Genomic DNA, 19,838 nt, shown 5'->3' on the forward strand with positions numbered 1-19,838 from the left:
CCGCGCGCGTCCCCGCGTGCCCTCAGGCGGGCGGCGGCGCGGGGCCCATGGCGGAGAGCGGCGCCTGGCTGCTGGTGCTCAGCGCCGTGTTCCTCTGCAACGCGCTCAAGATCCTCCTGCCCTCCTGCTCCTCCCTCGTGAGTCATGGCGTTGAGGGGGAAGCGGGAGGATGGCGCTGAGGGGAACCCCAGGAAGCCGGCGGGGCGTTAAGGGTGCCCGGGCGGGAGCGCTCCCGGTGCCCCTCCCGGGACGGGCAGGGTCTGGTCCCAGTGCTGGCCTTGCAGAGGAGAAGCTGCTGCTGGAGATGGTGGAGCGCAGCCCCGGGTTCTGGGGATGAGTTACCGGTGTGTTCCGTGATTCTCCTGAGCCTCCAGCCCTTGGGATGCATCATGGAATTTTTTGGGCTGGAAGGAACCTTAAGGATGATCCGATTCCAACCCCCCTGCTGCGATCAGGGATCCTTCCACAGGGCTTGGCTGCTCAGAGCCCTGTCCCGTCTGTTCTTGAACTCCCCCAGGGATGGGGCATCCGCAGCTTCCCAGTTTTGGGAATGGAAGGACAGCTTTGCTCAGTCTTGCGTGTTTTCAGCAGATGGACGTGGCCATTGTTGAGGTGGGAGATCAGTGGATATGGAGATTATGGAGTTAAGTCATTGTAGGAATAGATCTTAATAATCTTAAGCACTGGTCAGGGTGCCCCTGTTCTGATCTGAAGCATTCCTGTGGAAGCGTGGATAATGGAATTGAGGACAAGTAAACTCAGATAAAGTCACATGTGTACAAAGATGCTGAGATCCCTGTCGCTCTGCTCGACCATGGAAATAACTTGACTGGCACAGAGATCAGTGTGCACTGTTCAAAAATGAACAAAAAATCCTTTAAACCTTAAATCATCCTCAGCAGTTTGGGAAGCTGAACTCAGTGTTGCTAGAGATGGGTGATGAAAGAGCCTATGAGGAGAGACTGAGGGCATTTGGTTCGTTCAGGCTGGAGGAGGCTGAGATTGAGATCTGCAGCTTCTCCCAAGGGACAGCTCTGATCTCTGCTCCAGGACAGGGACAGCACCCAGCGAGCAGCTGCAGCTGGGCCAGGGGGATTTAGGTTGGATTTTAGGGAAAGGTTCTTCCCCAGAGGCTGCTGGCACTGCCCAGGCTGCCCAGGGAATGGGCACGGCCCCGAGGCTGCCAGAGCTCCAGGAGCCTTTGGCCAGCGCTGCCAGGGATGCCCAGGCTGGGATTGTTGGGCAGGGCCAGGGGTGGGACTCAGTTCCTTGTGGGTCCTTCCAACTCAGGATATTCCAAGATTCTCTGGAGATCTCTGCTCAGCTTTCTGCTGTGGTTTGAGGCTGCAGATGGTGTTCCCTCCCTCCCATTTTTTTCCCCTCTTTAAACTATTTGAAGAGCTTACCTGTGTCTTTCCAGGAATTTCCTGGGCTTCACTGTATAGAGTTATTTATTCTTTCTCAGTGATGCCCATCATTGAATCCTGTTTTGAGTAACTCAAAATAGAAATTGCAGTGTGATACAGAGCTGGCAGTTTTTTGTAGAAGGGTGTTTTTAATATAGCTATAAATTATTTGGAAAGAGGTTTTTTAACAGGGTAATGTCCAGCCTTAAACAGTGAAATATTAAAATGTTACTAATTTAATGTAATTATAACTCATTACTATAAGTAATGGAAAGTAATCTTTTTTTCTTTGACAGTGAAAGCACGAACTGCCCAATTAGCCAAAATAAAGTGGGTCATAAATATTGTATTCTACATATTGCAGGTAAGTAAATATTTTGTTGTGGATGCAACTTAACCCAAATTCTCAGTAGTGTTACAATGCTCTCCTGGTTTATTGTTCCATATCTGGTCACTCAGGGCTCCCCCAGCACAGGGAGGAGCTGGAGCTGCTGCAGAGAGCCCAGAGCAGACAGAAAGAGTTTCTGGAACTGGAAGGGAAATAAAATCTGCTGATAAAATCTGGTAGTTGAGGATGGAAGGAGTTTAACTTTCATCTCCACTCTGTGTTTCTGGTTTTGGGGGGACAAGCTCTTTAATCACTGGGGTTTTTTTAATATGGCCCCAAATCCAGGAAAGTTCTGCTACATGTAAATATAATTCTAGCTTTGAAACCAAAATGTACTTCTGCTGAGGATGCAAATCTCCACCTACAGCTGCCACACGTTTCCCCACGGTGCCTCATCAGATTGTCTGAGTAGTTCTGATGTGATGCCAAAGAATTTGCTAACGAGGATGGCAGTGGTCAGCCTGAAGATTTCCTTAGGGGACTGTTGAAGTGAGTTGCACTCCTTGTAGGCAAAAATTCAAGCTAAAAAGGGTCATCAGAATTTTAACAAATGCTGTGACTGTGTTTGACTCTGCTGGATTGGAAAGAGGGTCTTGAAAGGAAACAAGTTCTCCCTGCAACCTCGTAATATTATGTATAAATTGAAGGTCATATGAAATCTAAAAATATTCTGAAGAAGATAAAATAACAAAGAAACAATTCCAGATAGCACTGGGACTGTACTTTGATGTGTGTTATTATCCAGACTAATAAAAAAATCCCCATTCCAGGCTGCCCTGATGATCTCTCTGATCTGGAAGTACTACTCCGAGCCCGTCACCGTGCTTCCAAGCAAGTGGTTGGCTCCCCTGGAGCGCCTGGTGGCCTTCCCTACAGGAGTGGCAGGTGAGGAGAGGGACACTGCCAAGCCCCAGAGCATCCAGGGATTCACAGCAGCTGCTTCTCTGACTCCCAGAGCACAGGGTTCGAATATTTGGGCAGCTCTTCTATGTGTGGTTCTGGTTTCTTGAACCGAACACGGAATTTTGTCATTTTTATTTCCACCCAAACAGAGCATTGCCCTTCTCTGTATTGAATAGACCCTGGGGAAGGTTTAAATTAGAAAATCAGAAAATCACCCAAAAGGGAGTTTTCTTCACAGGTGTGCTATGAATAGCTATGTACTTACAAAACAACTGCTTTCAATTTCAGAGGAAATTTGCTTTTTACCTCTCTCAAATCCTGAATTTAAGTTCAAGGAAAGCATTCTTCCTTAAACTTAGATTTTCTTTTGAGTCTGTATCTGATGGTTTTTCCTCTGGGATGCACTCACCACCCTTTAGCTCATATTTGTGTATTTGGTGCTCTTTTCCCAAGACAATCCAGAATTTTTTGGGAGGACCAGCATTAATTTATCTCCCATCTCTTGTATCTCCCTTGTGCATATAAAGAGTTTATTTCCTGTTGGCCTCATGAATTCTGAGTTTCATTTTTTACACTTCCAAGGTTGTTTGCAGCTGCACAGGTTCCTCAGGGCTATTGATCTAACAACTTCAATCTTGGTTTCTCCCTCTTTTCCAGGAGGTGTGGGAATTACCTGCTGGCTCGTGGTCTGCAATAAAGTTGTAGCTATCATGCTGCACCCCTTCAGCTGAAGGAATCCCAGCAATCCATGGACTGCCCAGCTGCATTTACATAATCACTGCTTTAAATTAATTTAAAGAAAAAAGGGGGACAGTTATCTTTTATGAGACAAGGTCTGAGACAATCCTTGTAACTCCATTTGGATATCTGTCAGTCCTTTTGATTCTTTTGATTTCACTTCCCAGAGTTTGTCTTTCATTTTGGAAAGAACAGCATTGCTGGTTATAGAACCTCATTTTGGGTTTAGTCATGGCAGAACCATAAGGTTTTGTCATGGCCTGTTGTCACCAACGTGTAAAAGTGTTGGATTTGTGGTTTTAAATTGGAAATGTGCTGGCTTTAGGAATTAATTTGGGAGCTTGGCTGTTCCTTTGCTGTGAGATGTGGTAGCTTCACCCCGAGGTGGGACCGTGTTGGGTGGTGCAGGGGGCAGAGAGAGGTTGTTTGCTTGCCTTGGGGAAAAAGAGTTTTTTTGTGACTTTTTTATCCTAAAATTGGAAGATTCTTGAGCTCTCCTAAAAAATAGGTGAATTAAATCAAGATTTTTATCTCTTAAGAGGTTTCTTCAGCTGCCAAGCACAGGCTGCTGTCAATGAAGTAGAAGACAGTGCTGTTGCTGCAGGGAGATGCTGATTTAGCTTCCCACTCTGGAATTCCCAGAGCAATGATCTCTTCTGCTATTCCAGGGCCTTTTCCTCTCTGCAGGAAGGAAAGGGCCAGGACCCCTCCAGAACTGGCACTGCCTTTAAAAACCAACTCAAAATGTCAGTTTATGTTGTGTGTATATATATAATTTTTTTTGTTTGTTTGTTTCAATGTTAATTTAAAAATTGGGATTTTATATTAGGAATTGCATTTAGCCAACATGAAAATAAATATCAAGGAAAAAAATGTTGTGATTGAATGTTATGTATAATTGTGATTTTATTAAGGAAATAAAGCTTTTCAACCCAACTTAGGTTTTTTCATCTCTTTTTTAATGTTAACAGCAATTTTGCTAAACAACCCACAAAAACCCCAAAGAAACAAACCCAAAATGACAAAACAAACCCCAAACTCACCAAAATCCATGCGAAAACAACAGCCCCTGTGTTTGTGCATAAGGAAATACTGTTTGAATCAACTAATTTATTTTTTAAATTATTTGAAATGTTGCTGCAATAGGTTCAGCTCTGAATGTCTTTGTCATCTTTAAAAGCTTTTGTAATGTAATTTTGGACAATTTTTTTAACTGCTACTGCCTTTAAAAATTAACAGAATGCCCCTAATTTTTGCAAACTTCAGATGAATTAAGCAAGTACTTAATAAATTAGTGTGAGGAACAAAACACAATCCTCCTCCCCTCACTTACATAACCTTAAACAAGGATTTTTAGAGGCTTTTTGGGGACTGGCTATGCCTGACTTCTCCAAAACAATGCTTTCCTCTTGCACATTGATCTCTGGATGTCAGCTGGGGAAGTTACCAGGCAAACTGCTTTGATAAGTTCCAACAGTGGGAAAGAATGAGGCTTTAGAGGTTTCTAATGCTCGTGAAAACAATGTAGGAGCAAATTATTTTTATTATCTGTGAATTCTGGAAGCTGTTTGGGGAGTGAAGGAACTAAAAAAGTGTTTTCTTTTCTTGCATTGTTGGTTCTCACCCAGCAGTGAACCTTAGGAAAGCTGGGTGCTCATGTCAGCAAGCTGACAACCACTCAGCTTCTAAATTCCAGCTCCTTGGGAATGCAAAAACCTGGAAGTTCCTAAACAAGCACTAACTTTTTACCTGGTAACAGGTAAAAATGATAAGGAATTCTTAATCCAACGCATTTTTGTGGAAACACACCAAGCACAGAATGTGTTTTTTGTGACAACTGGTTGGATTGTTTTGGAAAAAATCACGGAAAGCAACTGCCAGTGCTTGTAAGATTTAACAAACATTTAATGAAAGCAAAACATTTGGTTTGTAACAATGTGAATGTTTAAACTTTCTAAAGGTAAGCTGATGTGCTTAACTATCAGGACTAATTGTGGAATAACTCAGGAGCTGGTTTTAACAAGGAGAGCTGGACCCTGGCATGGAGTTTGGGATTTGCCTTGCGCCCCTCACTTGTCTGCCTTCACCCTTGTGCTGCTGGAACTCCAGGAGCTGTCTCCTTGCAAACATTCCTCCCCAAAGAGCTCCTTCATCAAGTGTTTCTTCCCCTCCAGAGGCACTGTCCTGCCGGCCCAGGGGGGTTTGCCCAAAAGAAGGTTCATAAGCCCCAAAGGAGATTTTCCCCCTGGGCACAGCAGTGTCACTGCAGCTCTGCCCTGCCTGTCTCTGGCTGTTCAGGCAGCTTTTTCCAAATCCTGCTTTGCACTTGGCACCTGAAGTGTGGAGCCCCTGGTGCAAATTCTCAGTGGCTTCTGAGAAGATGTATTTCTTTTTCAGCCTAGTGGGGTCTTTGCTTGGACTTGGACCTTCATTCCTGGCTTTCTTCTTTTGCTGTTCAAAGGGTTTTTTCTCTTCTTTTTCAGCTTCTTCCACTGCCCCTCCCTCTTGATTGTTCTCTTTTTCTCTTTGAGCATTTTTTTCAGATTTCATCAGAGTTTTCAACTCCTGTTTAAGAACCTCTGTCTCTTTCTCCATTTCTTTAATAAATTCTGAAAATTTGTGTTCTTCCATCAGGAGTTTGTCCCCTGAAATATTGTAGGGTTTAAGAACATGAGGAGTTTTAAAAAGAGCAAGTATGACATCCTTATTTCAATTATTGATGATATTTCAAATACCATCTATAATAAATACAACAGCATGGGGCAAGATTTAAATGACATAATTCTGCCACTGAATCCAGGTTAATATATTTTTTTTTTTAACTTTTTTTCATGGTGTTGAATTTAGTTAAATGGATTTATCTGCCATTATATACAGTAATGACTAAACACAGTGCCAGAAAAATCATGTACAATGCAACAGAGAAACCAGGTGAGATCTGAACTCCTAGTTGTCACATTCTGGCATTTGAGTGGAATTTATGATATATGCAGGATTTCCTTTCCCTTAATTCACAACACAGAGTTGCTTGTGGAGGAGAATATACAGCAACTCTCACTTGGGAATGAGGGGGCTCCACTTTTCAGCAGGAAAAGGAACATGTGTGCAGAAATGCCATTTTCTGTGCAGGGGACAACTTCTAATGGTTCCTGTACTCTGTAGAGACTCACAGAGTACCCCCAAAATGAGACATAATCCAAGCTTAAAGGAGACATAAGAGGTTGCAGGAACTAAAAAAGCCAAGTAAGGCTTCAATAAAAGCCTTCTTACTTCTGCTACCAGTGAGAGAAACTCAGGTTTCACAGATTTTTCAGAGGGAGCATTGTAAGACCTGTGTTTTCTGTCAGTTTTAAAAGGGCATTTTAAAGACAAATGCTGACTTTGGTTGTCTGGGGAGCTCTGGAAAGGCTGCAGGCTGAAAAGGCAGAGTACAAACCTCAGGAGTTAACACATGCCAGGTTACAGGGATGTGACTTGGCATCACCTGCTCCACCTGGGCAAATGTGTGACATGGAGGTCTCCTGCCACTCAGATCTTTTCTTTTCCTAAAAACCTTAAAGGAAATAACAGGAATGTTTCTAGAAAGAAAAATGTACCAAGTAAGGCTTCAACAAAAGTCTGCTACCAGTGAGAGAAACTCAGGTTTCACATATTTTTCAGAGGGAGCATTGTAAGACCTGTGTTTTCTGTCAGTTTTAAAAGGGCATTTTAAAGACAAATGCTGACTTTGGTTGTCTGGGGAGCTCTGGAAAGGCTGCAGGCTGAACAGGCAGAGTACAAACCTCAGGAGTTAACACATGCCAGGTTACAGGGATGTGACTTGGCATCACCTGTTCCACCTGGGCAAATGTGTGACATGGAGGTCTCCTGCCACTCAGATCTTTTCTTTTCCTAAAAACCTTAAAGGAAATAACAGGAATGTTTCTAGAAAGAAAAATGTGAATGAGGGAACAGCAGTGGCTTTTTCTCTCCTCTGTTCTATAGAATTTGTTCAGAAAAAAAGATGATTACCGATGAGTCCCTTGCATGTAACTTTTCCATGAGAACACAGTGGCTGAGATTTCCATAAAATCTCTTTCCAGGGATCACTAATGAGAAATTGCTCCCAGGCCTCACAGTCCTTTTCCTTTTCCAGCCATGGAAATAGGTCCACATCAGTGATGAAGATTCCCATCTTTGAGACAGTGTTTGATTAGTGTGGATTAACACTGTTCATTATCCTGTTACAGACAGTACACTGAATTTTTACCACCCTGAGCCTTGGGAAGGACAGCAGGGTGGAGATGCCACATCCTGCAGAGCAGCTCTGCTGTCAATGCAGCACCACCAGCAGCTGCATTTTCCAGCCCAGATGATTCTGTGTTTTCAGTGACACCTCCAGTGAAGGGCTGTCAGAACCACACAAATTTACCAGGATTTCTGGTAATTTGCAAAGACCAGGTGAATTTCTGAGAGAAACATTAAACCTACCTCTGTGAGTGCTGTTTGAAGTTTCTGGCACTTTCTTGGTTGCTTGCTTTTCTTTTTTACCCTGAGCATCTGAGCACACTTCCTTTGCATTACTGTCTCCACCCTTATCTTCTCTGTTCTCCTACAATTGGCAATTAAAGGTAAAAATAATGAGGGAATGCTTGTTTAGTGACTTTTAAAAGAACACAATCAGTGCAATACTTACAAAAAGATCAGTAATTTCTATTGCTGTTACATTATATTTTGCATCACATCATTATTTCTGTACCATGCAAAATTCCCATCCTAGATGATGGATCAGGCTATCCAGGCATTACTGCAACTTAGGGAATAAGATACATCTTAGCTGAGAGTTTAAACAGGGAATTGGATTTGGATCCAGATCTTTCCCACCTTTTTTAGCTGGATTGGATTTTTTTCTGTTTCCTGGTGCTGAGACAACAGCAGCTCTCTAAAACTCTCTTTATCTACTTGTACTGATCTGTCTACTCTCAGACCTGTGGAATACGACAAACATTAGCAATACAGTAATTTCTGAATTAGGTTGTTGATATAAATAAAAAATATCTCTGACAACTGACAATACTGTTATGTGACCAAGAATTTTAACTTTTTTTTTTTTAAAAAAATGCATATCCTAATGCCCTTTGAAAAATAAATAATTTGTTCTGCTGAATCTATAAATGCTGAAACACAAACCTGGATTTCTGAGCCTTTTCGTCTGTACATCAGTGCATCCTAAACATAAGTATATACATAAATATATATATTAAAATGTGCTACAAAGTATATTTTCAGTTAGAAGATGTAAAGTCAGAAAAGTGTGTCTATGCCCACATGGGCTTAATTCTTGGTTCCATTCTAGTGTGAATTGGAGAGGTCTGCTATGAAGCCTCAGAGTTCAGTTTCCTAAATTAGGATCTGAGTGGAACCCAGCTCATGGGGAATGCTTAACCCTGTTTGAAATATCAGTGGTCTCTGGAAGAGATTCCAAAGGAGTGACTGAATGGGATGTTCAGAGAAATATGGATATAAGATGGAGAAGATGAGTATATGGTTCCTTTATTATTGGAATAATTTTCACACTAGCATAGCAGCTGAGAAATTTGTTACCACCAGAGCAGCAAAAACAGGATCTTACACATCCATGCTCACCCTTATTCCCAGTTTTGAGCTCAGAAATCAAAGGATAAAATGCATAAAAATGGGCTGGCAGCTGGGCGGTGGAAGGGAAGCTGGTGCCCTGGAGTGACTCTGGTGATGGGGGAGGAATCGGTTTCCCAGTCCCAATTTCTCCGGGAGCTTTTCCAGCCGGGAGCAGCGGGGCGTTCCCCGGCACCGGGAGCAGGGGGCGCTGCCCCCCCAGGTGAGCTCCCGCCCGGAGCTGTGCAATCCACGGCTCCATCCAAAAAATCCCTTCCAGTGACGTGCACACAGCTTTCCGGCCACCTAAGGAAGCCTCCCTCCAGCCCCGCTAAAAAAGCCCAGCTCCAAATTTCCTGCTGGCTAAAAAAATTTTTGTGAACGTCAACTAGAAAAGAATGACCTGAAGAGGTAACTCTTCAGATATCTGCAAAAGGAAAATTCAAGTCAATAGTGAAAAGGAGAACAAATTGTCTGCAGTTCCAGCTCTGGGTTTCCAAATGCATTAACTGGCAGAGAATGAAACATTTTTCTAAAAATTCCAGAGGAATGGGCAACTTTGCTTGGAAGCTTTTAATTACAAAATATCATGTCTCTCTGCAACTAAGCTCCCTTATCTTGATTAAAAGAAAGAAGAACTGAAATAATAACAGTGGTTCAAGTACCATAATTGAATAGCAATATTCAATTTCTATTGAATACAAGGCCATATGTGAGTAAAAAAAAAATAAAAATGGTAGTTATGTGGTGTAACTAAAACAGGAATTCAGAGTTTTATAAAAAATGTGTCTGACTTGGGATGAGAACAAGGAATTTGTGTTTTTCTTAATTTTACACCTTGAATTACCAATCTTTTCCCTGTAGTTCACTGGTGGTTTGGGCAGAGTTAATGGGTTTGCAAAGGCAATGAAGAGGTAAGAATAAGCAACTGAGTGTGCTAAGATTTTGTATTGCTGCTATTATTTGAGGAATCCTGGGGGGAGCATTTCCAGCAGACAGGTTTGCTAAGGGCTCTTTGGTACCCACATGGAGGAAATCCTGACTGCTGCTTCACTTGAGGAGCAGCAATACCTGATCAGTGTTTTCAAGAGGTGCCTCAGCCAGGGAAGTCCATGTTTAGTTCATTCCATCCCAAATTCTGGGTGTAGTGGAGGCAAACTGGGGCATCTCAAACAGCGCTGGTTGGTTTTAATCAGCTGAATCCCACTCCAGGCAGCTGCCCTTGGGATGTTGGGTAGCCAAGACTGCACGGAATAAATATTTCTCCCAAATATCTGTAAGCATCCATGTGAAATAAATATTCTTTACTAAAGAGCTTTTTCTTCCTTGGTAGAATTTAATTTATGTTGTTATTTTCTATCATTCAAGCCTTTAAACTTCCTGAACCTTTTCACCTTTTCAGCCCACACAAAAGCACTATTTTGGTATTTAATTAGGAATAAACCTCCCAGTTCTAAAACAGTGGAAGTGTCACTTAACTAAACAGGAAAAGAAGATGGTTACAGACATACTTTGGTCATTAGGAACCCAATCACTTCTGTCCCTCAGGGCTTTTGGCATCCGATTTGCATAAATATTCTGTACATAAAGTTGTCGATCCTTTTCCTAAAAAGAAATAAACATTATTAAGCTTCTAGTATGCATTAAAAATTACTTTTTACCTGCTTAATTTTCCCATGCTGGGTGAAACCTATCAGGGATTTTCTTTTGCCAGAACCACATGGTCTTTGTCATTTACATTTTTTTCAGACTAAATATTTTTTGCCTTTACTTCCTCTTTTTTGTACATTTTTTTTTTAAATCATTTACTCAGTGCCCTTGTCATATGCTCAGTTGGTTCACAACCTGTTGCTCTGATGGTGACATGAACTCCTGAGGCACATTTTGACATTTATTTATTAGCAAGATTCCTCTTTCTTTAATGAAATCTTCCTTAAACACAGAAGACAGATCTCAGTTACACTCTCACCACTCCAGCTTTCAGTGGGAAAAAAAGAGGAGCTTCATTTATTTGGGAAAATTACAAGTTATCTTGGAAGTGGAATGGCCTGAAATAAGACAGGTGCACAAAACTATGAATTTGTAAGGATAAACTCTGTTCTGGCACAGAAATAAGGTTGATAATTAGGTCTGGTCTTCTTTGTGGTAAATCAATAAAAGATTTTGTGGATCCCAATAGAAAATTCAGAGACCTGGACACACAGAAAACTGTGTGGAAAAGAGATGAAACAGAACTATTTTAGAGAAGAGTTAAGCTGAGAATAATTTGGAATAATCTGCATTTTGGAACCATTTTCTATTAGTGTTCCTGAGATTATAATTGTTCCCATCTGCCAGATCTGCATGTCCAGGAGGAGATGAGACTCTGACAGGGGAAAAAACCCTGCCAAGTACCAGGAGGAAACTGGAATTTAAGCAAACTCTTGAAACATCTCCACAGCTCTTCTTGTTAAACTCTGGTTTTGCAGGTTGTAATATTTGGCTCATTTTGACTTGTTTCTGTGAGGGAGCTCATTTAAAGTGAGTAGATTAATATATCTGACTCCAATCTGGCAAAATGGTAACATATTGGCCAAATTGTGGATTTTGGTTCAATTTCTGATGCATTAATCTCTGTTTCAATTTATTATTGACCTGCTTCTAACAAATAGACCCCCCAGTAATGCCAGAATTTCACATTTCTGGCTTTTTTAGTAGATTATAGACTCAAGCAGGAAACCAAATTCAATTAGTAAATACTGCAAAAGAAGCAAAGGAATAGGTAACATTAAATACTTGAATTTTCCTGTAGAGACAGAAACCTGGATAAAATATGGAATACCTTAATTTTTTGGTGAACAATGTTAATTTCCATTAGCAAGTTCTTTGTGGTCATTGTAGCTTCCAGGAGTTTTTTACTCTCACTTGCCAGCCGACGACTAAAGGTGCTGCTGTTCAGCTTCAGCTGCATTTCTAGACTCTTAAAGAAGGGACAGATTTTACCATTCTCAGTGTGACAGTTGGAAAACTTCAGTTCTTGACTGATTTAAAATAAAAGTGTGCTAATATAAGGAAGTTTAAGCTTATAATTGTATATAATAACAGTTATTATCTTCTCATTATAGTGATACAAATAATATTATAAATTATATTGTAAATAGTACATGAAACTATACCAAAGTATCTGAAAAATTAATTTCAAAGTAAGAAAAAAATTGTTTTTAACCTATCTTCACTAAACAAAAGAAAAGGTTATGGCATTCAATCATAAAAATAAGGTTGTACATTACCTTTCTGATGGATTAATTAATACAACTATATTTGAGAAATGTTAAGGCTTTCTATTCACAGAGACCTATGAACTGTAGCAGAATAATGAGGCTTAGTGTAAATGAAAATTTGGTGATTTATTGGGTTCTTTATCTTCAGAATCCAGGGCCATGCACTGAAATTCCAGTTCCTAAAAGTATCAGGTGGACACCCAACCCTGTGTGATTTTATAGCTCCTCCCTCATAGAAACAGAAAGTTTTTAAAAGACAGTCTGAATTCAGCTCTTCATAGTTACAGTTTCTCTTAAGATTTCCTGGCTCTTTATTTAATTCTATGCATAATAGGCTCCACAGGAAATAGAAATGAATTCCTGGAGGACCATGGAAATTTCACTCTTCCAGTTTTGTAGTAAAAAATGTGTTCCTATCTTTTTTTGTGCCAGGGTCAGTGAAAATAAAGGAACATGAGATACTAAAAGGAGATGAATTATCTCCTCTTGAACTTCCTTACACTCAGGAGAGCACTGGATAAACAGCATCCAGTGTTACAGGATTATATCAGAACATTTATCTGATAAGAAGCAGCCAAAACTTTTCCACTATTCCTGCACTGAAACCTCTCCTGCTCGACGATCCTTGTGATTCCCTCCCAGTTTAGGATACATTCCACAAATACAATAATTTGCAGGCATTACCTGTATCCTCTCATCCTTTGCTTCCAATGTTTCGTTAAGAACTGACAACCTGCGATTAAGTTCCTCCTTCTCTGCCAGAGCTTTGTCTTCTGACAGCACAGCCAAAGCCTTCAGATCACCTTTAGTTCTCCTCAGCTCCGCTTCAACTTTTTTCAGCTCCCTGGCTGTGTTTTTCTCGGCCTCCTGGGACATTTTCAGGAGGTTCCTGAGCTCTCTCATCTCGTTGCGATGCCCTGCCAGCAGCTCCTGCAGGTGGCTCTCTGCGCTGCTGTACCTGCCGATGGCTCTGCCGTGCCGCCGGTTCAGCTCTTTCAAAGCCAGGTTCTCGAAGCTCGAGGTCTCGATTTTCCTTTGCAAGTCGAATATTTCGTTCTTCAGCTCTTTGATTTTGTGGATCCTGGCTGAGGATATTCGCTGGGCGGTGGCGTTTTTGTCCTGGTAAACCACCCCGCTCTGCAGGGGTGAAAAGGAGTTCAGATTGGAGGTGCTTGCAGCCGGCCATTTCTTCACTCCTGCATTCAGATCAGAGGCAATTGGCATTGAGAGACAGAAATTATTGGAGACAAATCAATCACTGTGTGCTTTTTCTGCTCACATAAACTCCTACCACTAATTAACTACTACTCCTAAACTGCTCATCCAGCTACAGAATTGTGGTTTCTTCACAAAATGCCCCAAAACTCTGATGTTCAATGAGAAGCCTGGTCTAGGGGAAGATTCCCTGCCCATGGCAGGGGGTGGAACAAGATGAACTTTAAATTCCCTTCCAACCCAAATTATTTTAGGATTGTGTGATTCAAATGATTCACAGATAAATGCATAAAATATTTTATATCTCTGTGTCTCTCTGTGTCTGCAGCAGACCACAGCTAGGAGCCAACAGAAAAAAAATGGAAATGAATGAATGGAAATCAATTTTCAATCCACGGAAATCAGTTTTCTTCCTGTAAATCATGCACTTCACTAATGTAGCCACAATGTGATGAACCCAATTCAACCCATCAGGATCTACACCTTGAATAGGTGCATGATAAAAAATAAAAACAACCAACCAACCAAGAAAAAACAACAGAGTAATTTACAGGTCTGCAAGGACTCAAAAACCAACATGCTCCCATCAGCACATGGTTGAAATCCCTGCAGCTGGGATTTCTAACCAGTTTTCTACAGCTTTCCAGTCAGCTTTGAATTAAACTACATTTTTAAATAAACCTTAAATGCTCATTGTATAGAACAGGTGTGCAGTTGTCTATGTGGTTTCTAAACAGCAATTAAAAATATATTAATGGGCTACTTCTCAGTGTGTTGCTGCCATTTGCCTCTCCTTATGGCCAGGATCCTGGCTGAATTACTCTCATTTGCTTTTCCTGAAGCAGGATTAGAATTTAAAAATACTAAAGACTGTAAATCTGAGCGTGTTCCCCTTTTTCAGGCATATATTCATGTCATTTCAGGCAGTATTTTGCTAAAAAGTTTATTATAATTTATAAATCACCTCATATTTTATGGGTAGCACAGGCAAGATCCTGAATAGAAAAAAACCACCAGAGTAAAAAGACAGATCTTTCCAAGAATTTCTGTTGAATCCAATATTTTCTGCAACACAATTCAACTGCAGGAAAACTACAATAAGACCACAAATATTGTCACACAAGTATTTGTAAAATTACATTATCTTATGTTTTTATTTTGCCAGAAAGGACTGAGAGGATGGAAAAAAAGGGCAAATACCTTTCTGCAAAAGCTGTCAGAAGTACTGTAAAATGTATTTCATTTCCAGTAGTCATGGACAAGCAAAAAGAAACACTTTATCCAGATGAGATATAACATCTACAATTATATATAAGAAATTACCCACCACAGGTAGGGGTCAATAACGATTTTTTGCTAACTAGATATAAAAAATGTCATTATTTTTTCTGCTCTGCTACTTTCATGCAAGTATAACTTTTTGACAGCAGCATATAATAACAGAGGTTATAACAGAGACAATTAGTGGTTCTTCTGGCTTTTTTTGGATTGATTTCTATCTTGTAGCTTTGGTAAATCAAGACAAAAATTTTGAAGCCCAGCAGGAAAAGAGTTGCTGGTTTTCCACTCTTTTTTGTGATGTGGCCTGGTAGAATTTAGGGATTTAAGAAAGGATGGGTCTAGATGGGAAAATGCAGACATGGAGAGATTCCTGACTGTTAAATTCCATGTAAATTTACATCTTCCTTCTCTCTGCTCATTCCATTGAGGCACAAATTCATTTCACAGGATACACCATGACCCAGCTGGCCATAAAATGGCTGTTTTCTGGTCAAAACTGACATTTTGTGTATTATTTTTACCCATTTTCATTAAGAAAGGCTTTTTCAGACTCGTCAGGTGATGCATGGTTAGACACCAAAATGTGGCAGAGCCATTGTCAGGTCCTTGGGTTAAAGCTGAGGATGAGAATTGCCAAGGGCTCCCACATCCCAGGGGATTCTCTCTTTGGATCACTGAGTATTGTGGGATAACACAGCAGGGAATCTCTCTTTCTCTTCCCTCCCCTTACTGGTGTTTGAAATAGAATTTATTATATATATACATTTAATATAAAAAATTATATATATAAAATATATAAAATCTAATATATAATATATAATCTGATATATAATATATAATAATTCTATAGAAAAAAGATATAATATATAATATTTATATACAGAATTGTTCTATATTTTATATAATATTATATATAATATTATACACAATATAATACATATTTATTAGATTATAGATTATAGCTCATAGATGGTATATACAAAATAAACATGTAATATATATTATTATATTTATTATGCCAATCCTCCTTTCACTGAAAAACTGTTGTCCTTGTCTTGCTAATTATTAAAAAAAAAAAAAAAACAACAAAAACCCAAAGAAAGGGAACAATGATATTTCTTAAGAGAGTCTCATACTACTGGAAATATCTCATACTACCAGAAAACAAATTTACCTTTTTTATCACCTTGGGCATAGAGACATTGTCCATATTTTTTTCTTTCCTTTCTTGTCTTGTCCTTTTTCTGTGTTTCCCTCTCTTCAGTTCCTGGTGTTTCTAAAGGTTTCCCTGCTCTGACTCTTTCAGGGTCAGTCACTGAAAAAGCTCTTGGAATCATCCCTGGGAGAATGTTCACTTGTGTCTTCTCCAAGAGGTCACCACCCTACCTGGGATTTCACAGTATTTCATGTCATAAAAATATCATTAATCACATTTTTCAAGAATTGGACAGCAAATCAGATCACAAAATTAACTAATCCCTTAAAACAGCACAAAAACCACCTCAGCTGCCAGATTAACACTCTAACCAGAGGATAGAGGAGAACCTAAAACTATTTTATATGTTTGTAAAAAGCATGTATTTAGCACAAAATAAATAATTCTAAGTAATTTTCTAGGTCTTTCTGAATGACTGTTATGCTTTTTTTTTTTCCCCTTTCTTCCCCCCCCCCTTTTTTTTTTTTTTTTTTCCTTGCAGAGGCTACTGGGAAGTTCAAGAACAGATCAGTTTATTCTCCTGGCAGAATTATTTAAACACTGTAGTTCTGGTAAAAACTATTTTTTGGGATATGGCTTGATGCCCATTCAATTTTCTTATTATGTTCCAATCCACTTCAGATGAGGAGAGGCAAGTTTTGCCTTGAGCCACAATTGTGGAAAGGAATTAGGTTCTAAATATACCTGAAAACGAAATTAAAACACAGAAGAGGTTAAGTGCTGGGACCCAAAGTGATAATTCAACTTTTATTTCTTGCATAAATAAAAAAGTAGGAAAATATTTGCTACCAGGGGGTTTTGAGAGTGGCAATGTCACATTCACCTCACAGCAACCACACAGCCACAGAGAAATTCATCTTTGCTCCCTTAAAATTCATTTATAAACAAAGAATCTTGCACAGAAGCAGGATAAATTGTATCCTTTGGGGGTCTAAAAGGAGCATGGCAACTGGAAAGGAAATTTGAGGGAGGTTAAAATGGTGTTTTAGTTCACATGGGTTTTAACATGTCCCCTTCACTAACAGAATATTAAACTATTTTCTTAAAAGCTTCTAACTCCTTGTGTTGGCTTTTTTGCTTTGTGCTGGCATTCCATTTTCAATTAAATTTCTTAAATGGGAGAGGGGAATCACATAGCTCCCAAAGAAAATTAAAAAACGTAATTCATGATTGCACAGAACATTTTAGGTTGAATCAAAACAGTTTCATTACTCTTAATTCCTTTGCATGAACAGTTTTTCCTTGTGGCATTCAGAGGAATGCCACAGTCCTGCTAAATCTGAGGCAGTGCAATAACCCACAAGAGATGAGAAATCATATTTTGAGCATTAGACAAAGCCCAGGTTGATTCACAGACCTGTACTTGTGTTAAAATTTGATTTGGCACTGACAACACTTTCTAGGCAAATTGTCTTTAAAGCAAATTACCTAAAATGAAACTTAAAACTACTGCTTTAATTTCTTTTGATGAGAAGCCTGTCCCGAATCTGCTCGTCCAGAGCAGCTGTTGAGAAGTAAATAAAATAGAGAAGGAGAAGCCAGGAAAACCAAAGATGAAGCAGAAGAAACAGAGATATGAAATGAAAGATACAGCAATAGAATTAAAAAGCCAGGAGCTGGAATGGACAAACTCCAGGACAATTTCTGTTGAAAAAGTACAGGAATTAAAATGATTAGAACGAAAATCCTGTGTCAAAGATGAAAATGTCCTGGCACCCTGTCAGTGTCTGCCCGGACGCACAACCCCAAACCAGCCCCATGTCCTGGCAGCTCCCTCAATGTCCCAAAATCTCACACCCAGCCCCATGTCCTGGCAGCTCCCTCAATGTCCCAAAACCCCACACCCAGCCCCATGTCTTGGCACCCCATGTCCCAAAATCCCAAACCAGCGTCATGTCCTGGCAGTCCCCTCAGTGTCCCAAAACCCCAAACCAGCCCCATGTCCTGGCAGCTCCCTCAATGTCCCAAAACCCCACACCCAGCCCCATGTCCGGGCAGTCCCCTCAGTGTCCCAAAACCCCAAACCAGCCCCCTGTTCTGGCAGCTCCCTCAATGTCCTAAAACCCCACACCCAGCCCCATATTCTGGCACCCCCTCAATGTCCCAAAACCCCACACCCAGCCCCATATTCTGGCACCCCCTCAATGTCCCAAAACCCCAAACCAGCCCCATGTTCTGGCAGCTCCCTCAATGTCCCAAAATCCCACACCCAGGTCTATGTCTTGGCACCCCCTCCATGTCCCAAAACCCTAAACCAGCCCCATGTCCTGGCAGCCCCCTCCATGTCCCAAAATCCCACACCCAGCCCCTTGTCCTGGCAGTCATGTCCCAGCCCCATGTCCTGGCAGTGTCCCCAAATCCCACACTTGGCCCAGTGTCCTGGAACCCCCTCAATGTCCCAAAACCCCACACCCAGCTCCATGTCCTGGCAGTCCCCTCAGTGTCCCACAACCCCACACCAAGCCCATGTCCTGGCACCCCCTCAATGTCCCTGCTGGACACCCAGCCCCATGTCCTCCCCTCACCCCTCTCTGTTCTCCATGTCCCCCTGGCTCCCACAGGTGAAGGATCCCACCTTGTCCCGTGTCCTCCCTGGGAATCTCTCCCTGCTCCCACCCCAGTGTGTGCTGTCCTCTCACGGCCTCAGCAGCCACCATCACCGGCCTCCATCCCTGCTGCTGTGGGAAATGGCGGCAGCACCCTGGCAGCGGCGTCTCACCCTTTTCCTCCCTCTTCCCTCACCCCAGACAGAGGAGCCTGTGTGTGTATTTCCACCCCCATATTTCAGGACCATTCCAGGGTTTTAATGAGAATTTTGAGATGTGAGTTCTGCTGTGCCCTGGCCATGGAGGCGCCTCAGGGCCTGGACGCGCCCTCAGAGCGCACAGGCCGGACCCAGCAGGCTCCAAACTCGGCGTTAAACTCAACATTCTTAACTTGAAAAAGGGGAAAAATCCCTTCAGAATGAAGTCATATTTTCCATGGAGGCTGCACACAATGGGAGCTGTGACCCAAAGCCCTTGGGAATGGCATTTCCATGTGTGGCTCAAAGAGTGTTTCAGGTATGAAGCCAAACAGGAGTGAGAGTTCATTGGCAATTCTGTTCCAGATTTGACCACGGATGTTTGGTGGTGCAAATATTTACTGCTTTGACTTTGACTTTTGTGACTCTTGTGGATGGTGCTGTGCAGGGCCATCAGTTGGACTTGAAGATCCTTGTAGATCCCTTCCAACTCAGCTTATTCTCTGATAAATTATTAACATCATTATCACAAGGCTGATCAGTATGCTGCGAAGCCCAGGACTTTTTCATCCTTTGGTTGTACTTCTTCAGGGCACAGAAAACCAAATAACTTGGAAACATTCTATTCCAAATGGCCAGTCTTTTCCCAGACTATACTCACATATAAAATCTCCTGGGAAACAAGCATGTGTAATAACTTCAGGCAATAATTAATGTTTTCTCACTTGGTTTTTTTTTTTTTTTCATGGTTGTTCTTTTTCAGGAAAATACTCTGAAAATACCTACTTCTAATAGGCTTGTTGCTGGACCTCCTGTTACCCCTCAAAAGTAAAAAAGAAATGACAGATGGTGAGCCACAGTAAACTACCCATACTGTTATTTTTAGTTTTCAGTGCAGTTTTTCAGGATCCTGTTTCCATACATGGAGTACTGCATTTCCCACTTCGCATATTGGTTAATAGAGACAAAACACTTCCTTTCAACAGCATTTTTACTCTTTATAACTATGTAATAGGGTATTTAGTCCTATCTAATAAATTCTGGAAATAAAGTATTAAAGTATTATAATTACTTT

General features: G+C 41.1%; 2 protein-coding genes across 2 annotated transcripts; one reads left to right on the forward strand and one right to left on the reverse strand.

The window, feature by feature from the left end:
- Positions 1-9: 9 nt before the first annotated feature.
- Positions 10-4,371, forward strand: GET1 (guided entry of tail-anchored proteins factor 1). The gene is made up of 4 exons (XM_041487773.1): positions 10-174; positions 1,682-1,770; positions 2,565-2,679; positions 3,355-4,371. Exons 1-4 carry the CDS (start codon positions 48-50, stop codon positions 3,426-3,428), a joined length of 405 nt encoding a protein of 134 aa, XP_041343707.1. The 5' UTR covers positions 10-47; the 3' UTR covers positions 3,429-4,371.
- Positions 4,372-5,451: 1,080 nt separating this feature from the next.
- On the reverse strand, positions 5,452-16,141 carry LCA5L (lebercilin LCA5 like). The gene is made up of 8 exons (XM_041487775.1): positions 15,979-16,141; positions 14,164-14,174; positions 12,993-13,496; positions 11,870-12,007; positions 10,560-10,653; positions 8,299-8,402; positions 7,906-8,026; positions 5,452-6,080 (listed from the first exon to the last, which is right to left on the reverse strand). The coding sequence occupies exons 1-8, from the start codon at positions 16,139-16,141 to the stop codon at positions 5,452-5,454; spliced, it is 1,764 nt and encodes a 587-aa protein (XP_041343709.1).
- Between the last annotated feature and the right edge of the window lie 3,697 nt (positions 16,142-19,838).

The sequence above is a fragment of the Pyrgilauda ruficollis genome, unplaced genomic scaffold (genome assembly GCF_017590135.1).
Source record: "Pyrgilauda ruficollis isolate IOZ18807 unplaced genomic scaffold, ASM1759013v1 scaffold84, whole genome shotgun sequence".
Classification (NCBI taxonomy): domain Eukaryota; kingdom Metazoa; phylum Chordata; class Aves; order Passeriformes; family Passeridae; genus Pyrgilauda; species Pyrgilauda ruficollis.